We start from the raw sequence: 15,407 nt of genomic DNA on the forward strand, positions 1-15,407 counted from the left end.
TTCACAAAAACCTATGTGTATTGTTTTATTATATACAAAACCAAGCATACAATAATTACATAGCAAATAACAAATATGCTGCATTTTGAATGGTGCTCTGTACATGTTCATGAATAAATAATAAATACTGCTTCTTTATTACCTTGAAATAGAGTACCAAGAAATTTATATTTTTCTTTTACTACTCTTGTAAATGAGCACAAAGGAAAGAGGAAATGGGTGATATTTAAACATAAACGGTAGAAATTCTTCTCTCTGGAAACTAACCAAATAGGCCCAAGAACCACTACACACCAGTGATACCCTCTCCCCCCATCTTTTTTGTCATAGGTTGCCAACCCCATGCTATCCCAATTAAGTTACAAACTTTCAGTCAGTTTATAGTCATTAAAGAGAAATAGTGCCAACCTAAACAATTGTACGGAGAAGGCAATGGCACCCCACTCCAGTACTCTTGCCTGGAAAATCCCATGGACGGAGAAGCCTAGTAGGCTGCAGTCCATGGGGTTGCCAAGAGTCGGACGACTGAGCGACTTCACTTTCACTTTTCACTTTCATGCATTGGAGAAGGACATGGCAACCCACTCCAGTGTTCTTGCCTGGAGAATCCCAGGGACAGAGGAGCCTGGTAGGAGGCCGTCTATGGGGTAGCACAGAGTCGGACACAACTGAAGCGACTTAGCAGCAGCAGCAGCAGCAGCAAACAATTGTAGCTAATATTGATATGTTTTTGTAGTTCACTTTTGTAGTTTTTTACAACTTTTCGCCTTGATTCCAAACCTGCAACAGTTCTTAGCACTTTTTCTAAACTTTGGAGTTCTTTTTTTGCTACCATTTTATTGGTTACTTTAGTTGATTTAAATGCAACATGTATGTAAACAACTGCACAGAAATGACCGGCACTATTAAGGAATACAGTGACTCATGTCACAAGATTCCATGGCTTCAATCTGATGGACTGAATGAGTTCATGACTCAACTCTGTAATGTAGTCTGCTCAAGTGGCAAAACGATTTTTATTTGCAGCATTTAGTGCATTAAGATGTGTGCATCAGAAATCACAGAAGTGTGCTTCTGCTCTGTAATGAACCTATATTCCTTAGGAGCTCAGAGCCAACCACAATTACCAACCAGAGGCAAAAAAGTAAACAAGCAAAGCCACTTTTTCAGGCTTTCCAAACTGTCCTAACATGTGACATTATATATGCTTCCGAATTAAGCAACCAAGTCAAAGAGCAAGGAACAAATGTAACATCCGAGGTGTTACCTCAACATTTCTTAATCAGCTCAGACATACACGAGGCCAGGAAAGGTGAACCATGTCACCGTCCAGATCTCCCGCACACGTGTGCTACTGCGAGAGGCAGCAGCTCAGCAGAAACCCTGGGTTTCTATTAGGATTAATGTCAGGATCATATATGTGTGTGTAACATGCTTACAGAGATTGATTGGCCCTGAAACTTCATACAGAGTTGAATGAACATCTAGCAGAAAAAGAAATCATGAGTGGGGTATAGACAGGACTCGCTTATCAGTGCTCACAGAAGCAGGGCCGTTGAAGGACATGTGGGGGAATGCTCAGGAACCACAGGAAGGAAAAGTTATGAATAGCACTACGTTTTCAAAATACCGTACTTATTCTGAGTACAAATGTTACAGTATAATTGCGAACCATGGAACTGATGCTGGCCAGATACACATCTTTCGTTCGTTTATAAAAAGGCCTAAGATCTTAACGTAACCAGCGCTTTCTCCAGTAGGGCAGTGTGAGGAAGAAAGAATACAAGAGGGAATATGGAAATAAAGTCTTAAAAGAAAAGGACTACCATCAACATTTTTGCTACTACGATTAAGATCAGATTTTCATATGGCATCTTAATATTCAATTTTGGCCTATTATTTTAATTATGTATAAATACATCCTGTCTTTATGGTAACTTAAACAGTGACTTGGATGACACTGAATTGCTGGGTGAAAAGTCTGCCAGTTGGTAAATATTTTCAAATGAAATGTGCCAAGTTTTTCATTTGCCTCAAAGATGAAAAACAGAAACATATATACAAAGAAAAACAGAAGAATTGTTTGAAGGAATAAAATCAGCTATAGTCATTAAAACATACTGTACATCAAGAATTGTCCACCAAAGGTTTTAAAGATTTTTACAATAATATCAATCTCCTCACACAACCACCGGGACAAGTAGATGTGACTTCAGTTCAATTCAGTTGCTCAGTCGTGTCCGACTTTTTTGACCCCATGGACTGCAGCACGCCAGGCTTCCCTGTCCATCACCAACTCCTGGAGCTTGCTCAAGCTCATGTCCATCGAGTCAGTGATGCCATCCAACCATCTCATTCTCTGTCGTCCCCTTCTCCTCCTGCCTTCTATCTTTGTGACTTAACAGCAGTTAAATAAGAAGCATTTAGGAAGCTCAGGAAGCCACAGGGCCATGTAAGGATGTGAAGACATTCATTCAGTAACTTTAGTCATGCTCCCTCCCCCAAGATTATAAAGTCCTGCTCTTGCAAATGAAGACAGATTATCATTTTACAACAGAGAGGGGCCAGGTCCCAAATCAGGAATGTAATAAGGGTTCCACTCAAAGTGGTTCCGTGTGTATCTGGTCTGATTATAGGCCCTGCATTTGCAAACTCTAAGAGGTGGTTTACCTGTGGCATCTCTTCAGAGACGCCACCCGCCAGGAATTCCAGGTATCAACATTTCATTCTTCCTCCCACCACTTGCCAACAACCACACTTAGACCCACCAACCTCCACTGGGATGAAGTCTGCATGCTGACAGAATACAAAAAGTTGACTTCACACTACCTCTAAAAGGCCTTCTTAAAAACAAAACAAAACCCATGTTACGGAAAGCGCATGGAAGCCCTAGACTCCACTCTCTCCCAAAAGCAGGAAACTTAGTGATAAATGACTTTGCTCAAAATAGATGCTGCTGAGGAAGGGCCCAAGCCTCCCCTGGGGTGAAACAGCCAGAACTTCTGTTTGAATCCTTTAGGGCCAGGGCGCAGAGAGCCCTGTCTCAGATACACAGGATTCTCTACTGTTTGAAGCCATACCCACTAGCTCACATATGCTGTGGCTGAAATTTCAGAAGCGGAGTTCACTCAAGTCCCGCTAGAGAGCAGTGGTTTTATTTCTTTCTGTGGCATAGACTTTGGCTGATGTTTACCTCAAGTTTGCCTAAGACTGTCAACACAGAGTATGATTACCTAAAGACTTCTTTTTTTGAAAACAACCCTGTGTGGCAGGGGTGGAGGTGAGGGTGGGTGGACTAAAGAACTGTCCACCCCCTCAAGGTCAGTAAACCCGAAGTCTCTTACAATTCACTGGAGGGGAACTTTCGGAAGAGCTTTAATACTGAGTCATCTGCAGGTTCTTGCAACTCATCATCTCAGTTATTTCTTGAATTTGCATGTATTTTGCTTTCCTCCATTCGTTTTGAGCTTTTTCTCGCTGGATATCGTGGCATGAGCACAGTTACTCACGTTTCCCTTCTTCTTAAGACCTGTGTGTGCTGGTGCCTGGGCAGCCCTGCAGCCGTCCGCAGGATCCAGGATCACGGCTGGCGGCCGGGGTGCACGGAGGTTCCCATTACTCTCGATCTTGGGGCCACCGTCCCCACCGGATAAGTCCCAGGGCTGCAGCCTGGAGCTCTTGTTGGATTTCTTTTTCTTCTTCTCTTTCTGCTCCTCCAGGGTTTGCTTCTGAGAACATAATCGGCTACAGCTCAGCACATCAAGAGGTCTGGGGAAAGCCTCACCAGTGTAACAGAATGGATGGACTTCCTTGCAGAGCGTGTCTTTCTTTCGTGAAAGGCCCGACTTCAGAGGCCCTTCCTGCTGAGGCCTGGACAGAGTGCTGGGCATCAGCTTGCTTCTCCCAGGGCTCTTCAGGGCCCCCGAGGTCCCAGGGGCAGTGGGAGGCCTCCCTTTGGCCACCTTGCCTTTCTCACACTGGATGGTCTGGATCTGCAGCCACTCGAGCTGGACGAGCCTGTCGACGTACTTGCCTAGGAGTCCCCCAGTTTTGGGCACAGCCTCTGTCCTGCGCTCGGAGTGCAGGAGCATGGCCATGTCCCGCAGGTCCCAGGAGTTGCACGGGGGCGGGAGGAAGTCGGGGTAACAGTATTCAGGCCAGGTGGGGCCCTGCCCTGGGTGCAGATCGAAGTGAACCGGGTCAATCTCTTCCGCTCGAAGGTGAAGATCAGGAGGCGTGAGGGGGGATGGGGGGATGGCGATCCTTTCTGAATCAGAGAGGTCACTGGCACTGTCCTCCTCCTCGGCATCTTCTTTGATGATTTTCATGGACTGAAAGTCCAGAAACAACTTGTTCCCTGAGAGCCCCCGATATCTGGGGCCGAGGGGACTCCTTTCGGGGTTTCCTTCTGGGCAAATGCTTTCCTTCAGCTTATCCTCAGTCAGTTGGGGGACACCTCTGAGACTGCTTTTCAGCTGGGAAGAAATGTGGGGGACTTGGGGTTTACTCTGTCTTTTTCTGGAATTCTTGGGATGTTGTACTTTAGTCCGAGATGGGCCTGCATTCATACTGCTGCGAGAAATAAAATTGCAATTCTTAGTCCATGTGACACAAACTGGCCTTCTGATGATTTTAAGAAAGTAATCAAAAGAAGCCTCTAGTTGCACACTTCAGCTATGACAACGGGCTAGAAAATGTGAGGCCTCTAAACTTGCAAATTATAGGACAGTTTTCCACTTGATACTCTACTTAGGAAATAATATTAATATAAAGCAGGTGCCAGAAGTAAATGCATGGATTCATTTTGCATCAAATATTAGCTTCTAAGAAAAACACTAACATTTCGTAAAGTACTTATATTACCATCTTAAACCCATTGTGTGTACTTTGAAAAATATCTCTTGTAGAACACTCAGTCTGTTGTTAATGATGAGCAGTGTTTAATAACACAAACAAATAAAATCCACACCTTTCTTTTATATACCTAGTTTAAATTAAATGTAGACTGGATGTAAAATACACGTTTTACAGAACTTAATCACTGGTTGGTGGTAACTCTGAGCCAGCAAATATCCTAAGGAAAACTGTAGCATATACAACCTACACCTTAAGCCAAAAGCTTATCAAAGTGTCAGCATATCTTTAAATAGAAAACACACTAGGGAAAGCAGTGTTTAGAGGGATAGGAATAAAATCACACAATGCCTTATAACAATATAAATTTTTTAAAAGGCTTAAATGCTACTTTTTTCTTTAAAATTTTATCATTTTAAAAAATTGAAGTATAGTTGATTTTCACTGTTGCGTTAGTTTTTGGTGCACAACAAGGTGATTCACTTATACATACATATACATTCTTTTTTAAAAATATTCTTTCCCACTATGGTTTATCCTAAGATAATTTTTAACACAGCTCCCCCATGCTCTGCAGTAGGGCCTTGTTAATACTGCCCTTTGAGTGGTGGGGAGGCAGATCTCATGAATACTGTACACATTACTAGCACGGCAACTGATTCATCCTCTAATTTATTTCTGAGGCAGCATCTCATCTCAGAGGTGAAGATATTTTCTTTTCTACTTATTTACCAACAACAGTGTACTTTACCAAGATGAATAATACTTCTCAGCAACATCAGTCTGGTGTGGTTTAAAAAAAAAAGGGATGGTAAACATGCTTCGTGGAAACCTCAGAGGTTCATTTGCCGCAGGTCTCTACCACAATAAGCGATTACTTGAAAATGTGCCACCTCTTAATAAACATGGAGGAGGTTAAATTATTGCCAGCAGCATAACATGTGCTCAATAAATGTTGAAAAAAGTGAAGAAATGGATAAAGTAATTGCCATGATTTAGAACTCATAACCGACATTGTTAAAACTTTCCTTTACCTCTAGCTGTCTATGTGCATCCATAAAAGTTATTACTAGTATCCTTTTTATAGAAAAGGAAACATAGAAAGATGATTAGCCAAAATTGTGGATTCTGCTAACAGTGCAAGAATTATGACCTCCTAGAATTTTTACCAACTAGTAATGTTTAAAACCATTTCTGTCAGACAAGAAATATGGTGTATATACTTTTGTCTACAGACATATTTTTCTCCCAGCCACACATATCAATCTGGAGAACATGCTCCCTTTGCAAGATAAAGTAATTACATGAAAAAGTATTTACCTGGTTTTCTGATAAGATTCATTCACCCTATTCCCTTTCTTGAAAAATTCACATGGCTGATCATCATTTAGGGTTGGATAGACTGTCTAAAAAGAAAGACATATAGTTAATAAACACCCTAAACACACACACACACACACGAAACATGAAAAACCAGAACAAATCTAAATGAGATTTTTACTTAAGTTTACATCACCTTTTCTGTAGTGCTGGAAATATTCTTGCTCAATCTGTTGGAAGATGCTGACAGCAGGGGAAGTGGCTTCTTTCCTCCTCTAATATTTGGGCAGGGTGCCTGACCACCGGAACTAGAAGCAACAGAACAGTGTCGCTAAGTACCAACTGCAAACACCCTATCACCCTTATCATGCTGCTTTTCACTTTTTTGTTCTTAAATATTCAAATTGTATAAAAAGTTTGAATGGGGGAATATTGCCTTCTATTTATGGTTTAATCTATTTTGCTTGTTTTTCACAGTGGGTATTAGATACAAGATCACACTACTATAAATGGATTTCATCTCTCTCCCCATACACACACACACACACACACACACAAATGCACATACACACACATGCACATACACACAAAATCTCCTTGGAAATAATTTTTTGAGGACTTCTGTGGGGCTAATTAAGTTTGGCTGTTACTCCAAAGTTCCTGTGTCCATTCATTCATTCCTTCGACAAATAGAGTGCCTAGAAAACAGCAGGGTTAGATACCTATCCTACTCTCATGGAGCTTGAACTCTATTGGAAAGGCCCCCTTTCAGGCCTCCTGCCTTCACTGTCACATCAGTCCATGAAAAATTTATCAGTGTAATACATATCACGCAATGTTCTCTCTCTGTGACATTTTGTCGATTGGTACCACCCAAGGCTGCTTCTCCGCTCTTGAGTGGTCTACTAAAAGTGCCCCATTTGAATGTGAATCTTCTTTCTTCCATAAAATCCCCTGCCTCTGAAAAAATGGAAGAGTTGGGATTATACATTTTTATTTCCCTCCTAAAACTCTGCTCTGTTATTTTTCAAAATAAGCAGGTATGCCATTTTGGTCCCTGTACATATGATGAGAAGGAAAACCACATGCGGGCCCTTACAACCAATGAATGAGACCATAATCAACTGCTCGATTCGTTTCAGATGTAGAAAACATTCTTCATCAACCCCCTTCATTAGTCTGGTTTTCCTGCTGCCTTGTCCCTCTAGATTGTATAGGAACACTCTAGAACTCTCTAGAAAGTGCACTCCATCTTCTCCACTTCATTTCACCTGGCAAGCTTTACACCCTGGGCTATGCTGTTTTCTGGACAAAGTTACTGAGAGCAAAGAGGTGACAGCCTGCACGGTCCCTAAGGATGCTGAAAGCAAGCTCTGGTTTCCCTGAAGGTTCGGGAACAAAGCTAAAAGTCTGGATTCTGCCTACAAAAATGTGTCCCAAGCGCCAGAGACTGTTTAAAGGCAGCCTTATTATTTGTCACAGGGTCTTAACCCTTGTTCTCATATCTTCCTCTCCGGTTTGGAGCCTCTCTGGAGACAGCAGTAGCAGCAGCGCCGCCCCCTCCCCAACCCCCAGGGACAAGGCTAGCGGTCCCCGCAGCAAAGCATTGTGGGTGATGCGGGGACAGGACGCTTCTCGTCTACGCAGCCAGGCTCCCACGGTCTGGCCTAGGGTCCGTGTTGCAGCGCAAACGTCCAGAGAGCTGGCTACCCTCGAGGCTTAAAATGAGCCGGGGACCGGCTCCTGAGCAGGCCGAGTGGTGCGCCCCTCCCCCGCCCGCGTTAGCCCAGAAATCCGGTGACCGCAGCGTGCATGCTCCGGGTCCTCCGCGCGAGCAGACGCCGATCTGGGACCGATCGGCGCGCTGGCCGGCCGGACGCAGACAGACACTGACCAGACCTGTTTCGCGGCCGCGGAGGACACGTGACGCGGGGCAGGGCGGGAGGCAGACGGCTGCGCTGGGCCGCGGGAGTCCGCGCCGGCCGCGTCACGAGGGGCGGGGCGGAGGCTCGCCGGGAAGTTGCTCCGACAAGTCGCGGCCGGGTGAGTAAAGCGCGGCCGGGAAGGGGCCGCTGGGCGGGGCAGCTGGGCGGACACCGCCTTCCCCGCACCCGGAGGAAGCCCGAGGCCGCCGCCACCCCGCGCTCCGCTGCGGCCTCGAGGAGCGTCCGCGCGAGGAAGCGTTCGTCCTGGAAACCAGCTTTTTTTTTTTCCCCCCTGCCCAAAGCGGAAAACCAGGGGGAGGACTCGAGGGACCAGGTGGCGGACGAGGGGAGCGCGAAGCCGGCCTACTGCGTCCTCTGCAGGCGGCGGTTCCAGCGGACCCTCCCCAGGGTCGCTGAGCACGTCTCGGGACACCGGAGGAGCGGACTCAGGGTCGGGAGGGAGGCCGCCCTTCGGTTCCGCCTCCGCATCTCTCGACGGTCGGCCGGGCCATGTCCAGAGGCTCGGGCTCGGCGGTCCTCCCCGCCACCGTTGGGTTCCGGAAGCCCGCCCCGCGGAGCCTCAGCTGCCTCTCTGACCTGGACGGCGGCGCGGCCCGGGAGCCGCGGCCCTGCCGGCCCCCGGGGAGTCCGGGCAGCGCGCCGCCGCCGCCGCCCGCGGCGTCCGGCTGCGACCCCAGCCTACGGCCCATCATCCTGCGGCGGGCGCGCTCGCTGCCCAGCTCGCCCGAGCGCCGCCAGAAGGGCGCGGGCGCTCCGGGTGCTGCGTGCCGACCCGGCTGCAGCCGGCAGCACCGCGTGCGCTTCGCTGACGCGCTGGGCCTGGAGCTGGCGCAGGTCAAGGTGTTCAATGCGGGCGAAGACCCATCCGTGCCGCTGCACGTGCTGTCGCGACTCGCCATCAACTCGGACCTGTGCTGCAGCAGCCAGGACCTGGAGTTCACTCTGCAGTGCCTGGTGCCCGACTTCCCGCCGCCCGTCGAGGCTCCGGACTTTGGCGAGCGCCTGGGGCGCCAGCTCGTGTGCCTGGAGCGTGTCACCTGCTCGGACCTGGGTATCAGCGGCACGGTGCGCGTGCGCAACGTGGCCTTCGAGAAGCAGGTGGCAGTGCGCTACACCTTCTCGGACTGGCGCAGCGCGCACGAGGTGGCAGCGCGGTGGCGCGGGCCGGCAGGCTCCGGGGGCTCCGAGGACGTCTTCGCCTTCGGCTTCCCGGTGCCGCCCTTCCTGCTGGAGCTGGGCTCCCGCGTGCACTTCGCGCTGCGCTACCGTGTGGCCGGAGCCGAGCACTGGGACAACAACGACGGCCGCGACTACAGTCTCACGTGCCGCAACCACGCACTGCACATGCCGCGCGGGGAGTGCGAGGAGAGCTGGATCCACTTTATCTGAGCTTCCTGGCGGGCCTCGTGCGTCTGGGACGTGGCCCTGCCTCACACTCCACCCCCAAGCCGGGGCTGTCGGACCTCGATTCCCGCAGCTGCAAGGTGTGCTCGCTGTGGCACGCCTATGCTTTTACTTGAAATGTCTGGGTCACTTGGTCTAAACCGTGGCCTCCGATGCCAGAAGGCCGGGCTGTCATGTGCTGGGTGGGGTGCTGGGTGAGTAGATGCACGAGTGAGTTGGCCCTATGAAGAAGGCCCAGGCAGGTGGTTTTGGAAAGGCCTGCGCCCTGCAACTGGGAAAGCCTGTGGCTTTTGCATGTGTGATCGCGTCTCTGTGAATATAGCTCTTATTTATCATCACTGCGATGTTGAAACATTTTACCCTTAGCCAGTGCCTTCTTGGGAACATTCTTAATAAGCTTAAAAAAAAAAAAAAGTTCATTCTTGTCTGTTTGTGCCCACTGTAAACAGAATGTATATGCTGTGACCCCCATCATGGTCCCTTGAAGCTTTCCTGCCCTGGGACAAGGAAAACCTGAAGTCACATTTGCATGCCAATGTCTGTAGGCTTCTAACAGCCGGGAAACTATTAATAGGCAAGAAATTGATGCCTCTTCCGTCATCATACAATCCTTCCTGGGAGTTCAGGCTGCCCCATTAGGCTGTGTGTCTCCTCCATCAGCAACTGCCAAGAAGGAAAACATTTAGAACTTTTAGTTAGCAAAACAGCCCCTTCTGCAGTGTTTCTTTGCACTTTATGTATTTTACATGTTTGATAATTGTGTATCTGCACTTTATCAGGCCACTCTGTTTAGGTTTGAGCTACCTAAGTATTTAAAGAAATTCCGCCTTAAGTTATTTCAGTTTTCAGGAAACTGTGGAATTTGGGCAACAATGCCCTTTACAATTACCTTTTTGACGATTATGGTGACTCTTGATGTCTTAAGTGTCCAGGATTCCAGCAATCATCATTCAGAAGTCACATTATCAAGTGGAACTAGCAGGTATTTTCAGCAACAACCAGACTGGAGGGAGAATACACAAATATTTATACATTTTAGTTGTTTTAAGCTGTATTTGTATATGCCTGGTTTTATCAACTACCTGCCAACTTTAATCTTTGTGCCTTCAGATAGATAACTTTGTAGCCTTGTCTGGACTTGTTTTCCAATTTTAAAATGTTAAATGCTTTTTTTTTTTTAACTTTCCAACCAAGAAGTCAAGGCCATTGTCTCCTGCAGAGTGCCACAACAACTTAAAACTCTCAGCGAGGGGCTATTTCTCTTGGTGCTGAGTGGTGGTCTGACAGCAGGTGCTAGCACAGAGGTGTGAAAACCCAGCTAAGGTGGAGGTGGTCTCCAACTTGGGAAGCTGGTTTCCAAGAGCTGAAGCCAGTTCGATAAATCTTGTGATAGCTGTCACCAGTGAATTAACTCTAAATATTTGAATGCTTGTTACCGTTTGTCAAGTAAGTATGCAAAGGATGCATTTTGCCTTTTAACCAATTTCTTTTCTTATAATGGCAACTTCAGTGTTTTTAAAAATTCCAGCAACAAGGATGGCTTTCTTTGGTACCTTCTGGTCTAAGAATATGGAACTCTGATTTAAAACATTGTGACTGAATTGAACAATCACTGGCTGTTAGCACTGTGTACTCCATTGACATGCAAGAGGCAAAGAAGCCTGGTCGCATTTCCTGCTGTTTGACAAACTGTCCAGTTAGGTCAGTAAACCCATGAGGGCCTTGGCCACTATGCCCTGGATCCTAGCCCAGTGTGCAAAGCAGTTGTCCAGGGTGTTCACATATGAGCAGGAGCTGACATATATTGCTATGTAAAGGCATGTGGAGAATCTTATAATCTGTGTAAAGATCATTTTCCAAAAAAGATCTGGTCACAGAATATGTAGTAAATGTTGTATCTTCAATATTAAGAGAACCTCCCTGTGCCTTTGAAAACTTTAAAGCTTAAATATACCTGCCTAGTTAATAAAGCAGCTTTGGGACAGCTTAAGATTTGCAGGCCTGAAAACACAGTGACATAGCCTAGATATTCAAGTTTTGTGTGACCTGTGCAGTTGTTGGGTTATCTCTGCAAACATATTTTAATACAAGCCATTTAAGATAACTTCACCTAAGCCTCACTATTAAAGTATATGTGCACAAGTTGTTGGTTGAAGTGTGTTTTTCTTGTGGCCTGATTAGTGTGAAACAAGGCTTTAGAAATGTGTTGATTAAGACATTTCACATGTCTTATCCTTCCTAGAATGCTGTCATGTTTAGTATCTTGCCAATATAAATAAATGCATTTTATGATGTCACCTGAGCTTCAGCAGCAGTCGTGTGTGTCTTTGAGAAACTGAGATGCATCCTTTTATGCCAGGTCAGTATTACATAGGAAGAAAGCTCTAGGAAAACACATACTTCATCTTATTGCTTATTGAAGCCCATGTAGGAATAACTACTGTGTATCTTCACCCCCCGCCCCCTCCACACACACATCATGGTGACTGTCACTCAATTACAGAGCTTTGAACACAGGGAAAGGAAACCAACTTATGTTCTCTCTTATTTGCTGGCCTACAATGCTAGGTGCTGTATTTGATGTCACTTAATCTTGAAAACTGCACTGTTAGATCAGTTCACTTCAGCCACTGAGTCCTGTCAGACTCTTTCCGACCCCATGAATCAGGCCTCCCTGTCCATCACCAATTCCCGGATCTATCTGGTAGATAATAGCCCCATTTCTCAGCTGAAAAGAATGAAGCTCAGAGAGATTTAAGTAATTCACCTAAAGCTCCACCGCTGGTAAGTAGCAAGGTTAGCATTCAAACCCACTGCAAAGCCCACCTTCTCTCTGCCATGTGAGAAGAGTTTGTTAAATTTAATTGAATGTCCATTCGGATTATGACTGATAAGGTTTTCCATCTAACATAAAGACCTATTTAAAAACAAGTCAAATGAAATTAAATAAAATCAATGATATTTTCTTGCATGTGGTAGTGACATTTACGACATAATCCTTGGATTTTCTGAACAATAAAAAGGGCTCTAAACGTTTTTCTTCTACTAAAAAGTGGCAAGGTGAGGAGTCATTGTTTTTAATTTTTGACCTGCTTGTCTGCTGTAATTTTGAATTCCCTAATTTACACCACAATCATCCATTGCTTTTATCATTTAAACTGATACTTTAAAATTGAAACATTCTAAAATCCCTGGGGAAACACTTCATTCGCTCAGTGCCAAGCCAAGACGGCCTCAGGGCTCTGTCCCCGTCCCCGAGGGGTCTGGGATTCAAGTTAGTGAGAGCACTCATTCGCAGAACCTGCTTCTAGGAAACCTGAGCAGGGCCTGGGCTGGAGACAGGGCCGGGGCGAGGTGGGCGTGGCCTGGGGAGCGGGGCGGAGTGCGGTGGTCAGCGGAGGCTGATCAGGAGTGGTTCTGCTGCCCTCTGCTGGCCCGCAACGTGGGCCTCTTTCAGGGAACTCTAACCACGCGTCCCCGCAGGTTCGTCTAGGGCCCTAGTGTCTCTGCGGTCCCGTCCAGCCTTCCCGGGTGGCTGTGGGGAGCCCGGGGATCTCCTAGGGCCGCTGGCGCTTCTGGCCCTTCAGGTTCACGTCCTGCGAGCAGGGCAGGCCCAGTCGACCCCTCCAGCGCGTCCACACCGCGGGAGGGAAGACAGAGCAGAGGAAGGACGCTGGCGCCTCCTCTCGTGGCGAGGCCGCTGGGCGAGCGGGGTCAGGGGTCGGGGTCTGGCCTGCGCGCGCGCGGCCTCCCACTTACCTGAAGCTCCGAGCCGCGCCTACCTTGGCCCTCCCTTTCCGGCCTTAGGAGGTGCCTGCGCGGGTGCGAGGGGCGGGACCTGTCCGGCGGCAGCGCTGATTGGACGTGGTGCCGAACCGCACGCGAAGCCGATTGGACGGGCGCTTCCCGCCCTCCCTTGGCCGCCTGAGGCGGAGAGGCGACAACGGAGGTTCGGGGACTCGACGCCGGGCTGCAGCGAATCTAGGAGATCCTCGCGGAGGCCTCTTCCAGCCGACAGATTGAGCTGGGTTCCCGGGAGGGCTTCCTTGACGGTGGGGCGCGTTAGGGGAGAGTTGCGGCGTCCGCTGGGCCTCCGGGGGCGGCGGAACTAGCAAGCGGCCCCCTAACCGTTGAGGCGGAGCCGTTGAAGAAACGGTCGCGGTGGCGCAGCCAAGGCTTGGGGTGGGGGCGGCCTCCGGCGGGGCGTCGGGTGGGCGGTGCGGGCCTCGCGCCAAAGAGTCTCGCGGCGTGTGGTCGTGAGGGGCCGGCGGCGGCCTGGACCGCGCTGGTCTTGCTCGGGTAGCTGGTGTCCTGGACGGGTATGGAGCTCAGGGGCGGGGTGCCGCGCGGGCCCGCGGATGACCGCGGACGCGAGCACTGATCAGAATCAGAACACTGATGGTGACGAGAGTGGACACGCGGGTCAGAGTTTCGGAACCGGCGCGGAAGCCCAGACTCTGGTCCCCTCCAGCCCCGACGGCTTAGCTTCTGGGACGATGTAAATGCGCTCAGGGGTGGCTGTGGGTGTGTGTTCTCGCGGCAGCGGTGCACACACGTTTCCCCTCTCCCCGTCCCGCAGCCATTCTTCGCAAGAATGTTCTCCGTGGCCCCTCCTTTCCGGGGTGGGGTCGTGGAGTCCACGGTACCAGCAGAAGGGTGATGAAATGGGTCTGGGGCTCATGGGCGATGCCATTTTGCAGCTGTTGGTGAAATAGCTTGTGTTAACACTTGAGTAGTGTTGGGAAGAGTCCGGATTCACGATCGAAACTGTTAGTAGTTTCCATTGAGTCAGCTTTGGGGAGGAAATGTATGCCTCTGACAAGTTGTTGGGTGTTTTTTTTAAACCTTAATCCTTTTATCGGCCTGCATATACACATTTATCCTGTAAGGCTTGCCTGGAACGCCAAATCTGCTTAGTTGACCGCCCCCCCCCCACACACACACACACATACACGCACGCAGACTCTTGAAAAATTATTATTCCGTGCTAGGTCTCCTAGATCGTTCTGTTGTTCCTTGTTCTAGTGCACAGAACTTCAAAGCCATTTAAAGATATTTTAAATTGTTTACTCGTGATGGTAGAAAGAAGTGTATCGCTTTACCCTCTAGACTCGGCCTTTCCTCTCAGCTGCAAATGTTTGTCTGGTTTAATGGCTAGTACCCAATTTGGGGCTCTGTTAAAGTCAATTTGCATTCAGCCTTGGAAGGAAGGGAGGAGTTAACTGGATTGTTGAGTTCAGTTTCCTTACTTAAAAAATCTTCCTGTGTAGATGCTAATTAATTTTCCTTCCCCTAGAGTGGTTTCTTGAACAAAAGTAGACTAGGAACTAAACCATCTTTTTAGCTTTGTGTGCCTCTTGGCCATAAGTAATTCTTCCGTGTTGTATTTCATGTCTCAGAGTACTTTGTAAATTACATGTAAATTCAAATTTACAATGTTGTGGTTGTGATGCTGGAAAGTGTAAAGTAATAGGCAGGTCTGCCCCAACAATTACTGACAGTAGGGAAAAAGTACAAATAGAGCCCCTGAAATATTTTAAGTATTCAAACTTTTTTTTTTTTTAGGTTTTTTTTTTTAGTTTTTTATTTTTTAAATTTTAAAATCTTTAATTCTTACATGCATTCCCAAACATGAACCCCCCTCCCACCTCCCTCCCCATAACATCTTTCTGGGTCATCCCCATGCACCAGCCCCAAGCATGCTGTATCCTGCGTCAGACATAGACTGGCGATTCAATTCACATGATAGTATACATGTTAGAATGTCATTCTCCCAAATCATCCCACCCTCTCCCTTTCCCTCTGAGTCCAAAAGTCCGTTATACACATCTGTGTCTCTTTCCCTGTCTTGCATACAGGGTCGTCATTGCCATCTTCCTAAAT

At 47.8% G+C, this 15,407-nt stretch overlaps 3 protein-coding genes across 6 annotated transcripts in view; 2 read left to right on the top strand and 1 right to left on the bottom strand.

Moving 5' to 3' along the window:
* On the bottom strand, positions 1 to 13,329 carry FAM217B (family with sequence similarity 217 member B). 4 transcript variants are annotated; one of them, XM_060396948.1, is made up of 5 exons: positions 13,284 to 13,329; positions 10,414 to 10,527; positions 6,371 to 6,482; positions 6,175 to 6,260; positions 1 to 4,572 (listed from the first exon to the last, which is right to left on the bottom strand). In XM_060396948.1, the coding sequence occupies exon 5, from the start codon at positions 4,566 to 4,568 to the stop codon at positions 3,420 to 3,422; it is 1,149 nt and encodes a 382-aa protein (XP_060252931.1). In that variant the 5' UTR covers positions 4,569 to 4,572; positions 6,175 to 6,260; positions 6,371 to 6,482; positions 10,414 to 10,527; positions 13,284 to 13,329; the 3' UTR covers positions 1 to 3,419. The 4 variants fall into 4 exon arrangements, with proteins under 4 accessions (XP_060252931.1, XP_042085854.1, XP_012044291.2 ...); XM_042229920.1 differs by lacking the exons at positions 10,414 to 10,527; positions 13,284 to 13,329 and adding an exon at positions 8,074 to 8,104; XM_012188901.3 differs by lacking the exons at positions 10,414 to 10,527; positions 13,284 to 13,329 and adding an exon at positions 8,069 to 8,104.
* PPP1R3D (protein phosphatase 1 regulatory subunit 3D) lies at positions 8,397 to 11,826 on the top strand. Its single transcript, XM_004014425.6, has one exon. The coding sequence runs from the start codon at positions 8,610 to 8,612 to the stop codon at positions 9,507 to 9,509; it is 900 nt and encodes a 299-aa protein (XP_004014474.1). The 5' UTR covers positions 8,397 to 8,609; the 3' UTR covers positions 9,510 to 11,826.
* Positions 13,330 to 13,463: 134 nt separating the features above from the next.
* Positions 13,464 to 15,407, top strand: part of SYCP2 (synaptonemal complex protein 2) — a 74,007-nt gene continuing 72,063 nt past the window's right edge. Inside the window, exon 1 of the mRNA XM_027976988.3 lies at positions 13,464 to 13,576. The gene's annotated coding sequence lies outside the window, so the exon portion shown is untranslated. The remainder of the gene's footprint in view (positions 13,577 to 15,407) is intronic.

This window comes from Ovis aries, chromosome 13 (genome assembly GCF_016772045.2).
Source record: "Ovis aries strain OAR_USU_Benz2616 breed Rambouillet chromosome 13, ARS-UI_Ramb_v3.0, whole genome shotgun sequence".
Taxonomy (NCBI): domain Eukaryota; kingdom Metazoa; phylum Chordata; class Mammalia; order Artiodactyla; family Bovidae; genus Ovis; species Ovis aries.

What these genes read in the sequence shown, in the direction of transcription:
- FAM217B (XM_060396948.1), bottom strand. Translation starts at nt 4,568, where the DNA reads ATGAATGCAGGCCCATCTCGGACTAAAGTACAACATCCCAAGAATTCC.
- PPP1R3D (XM_004014425.6), top strand. Translation starts at nt 8,610, where the DNA reads ATGTCCAGAGGCTCGGGCTCGGCGGTCCTCCCCGCCACCGTTGGGTTC.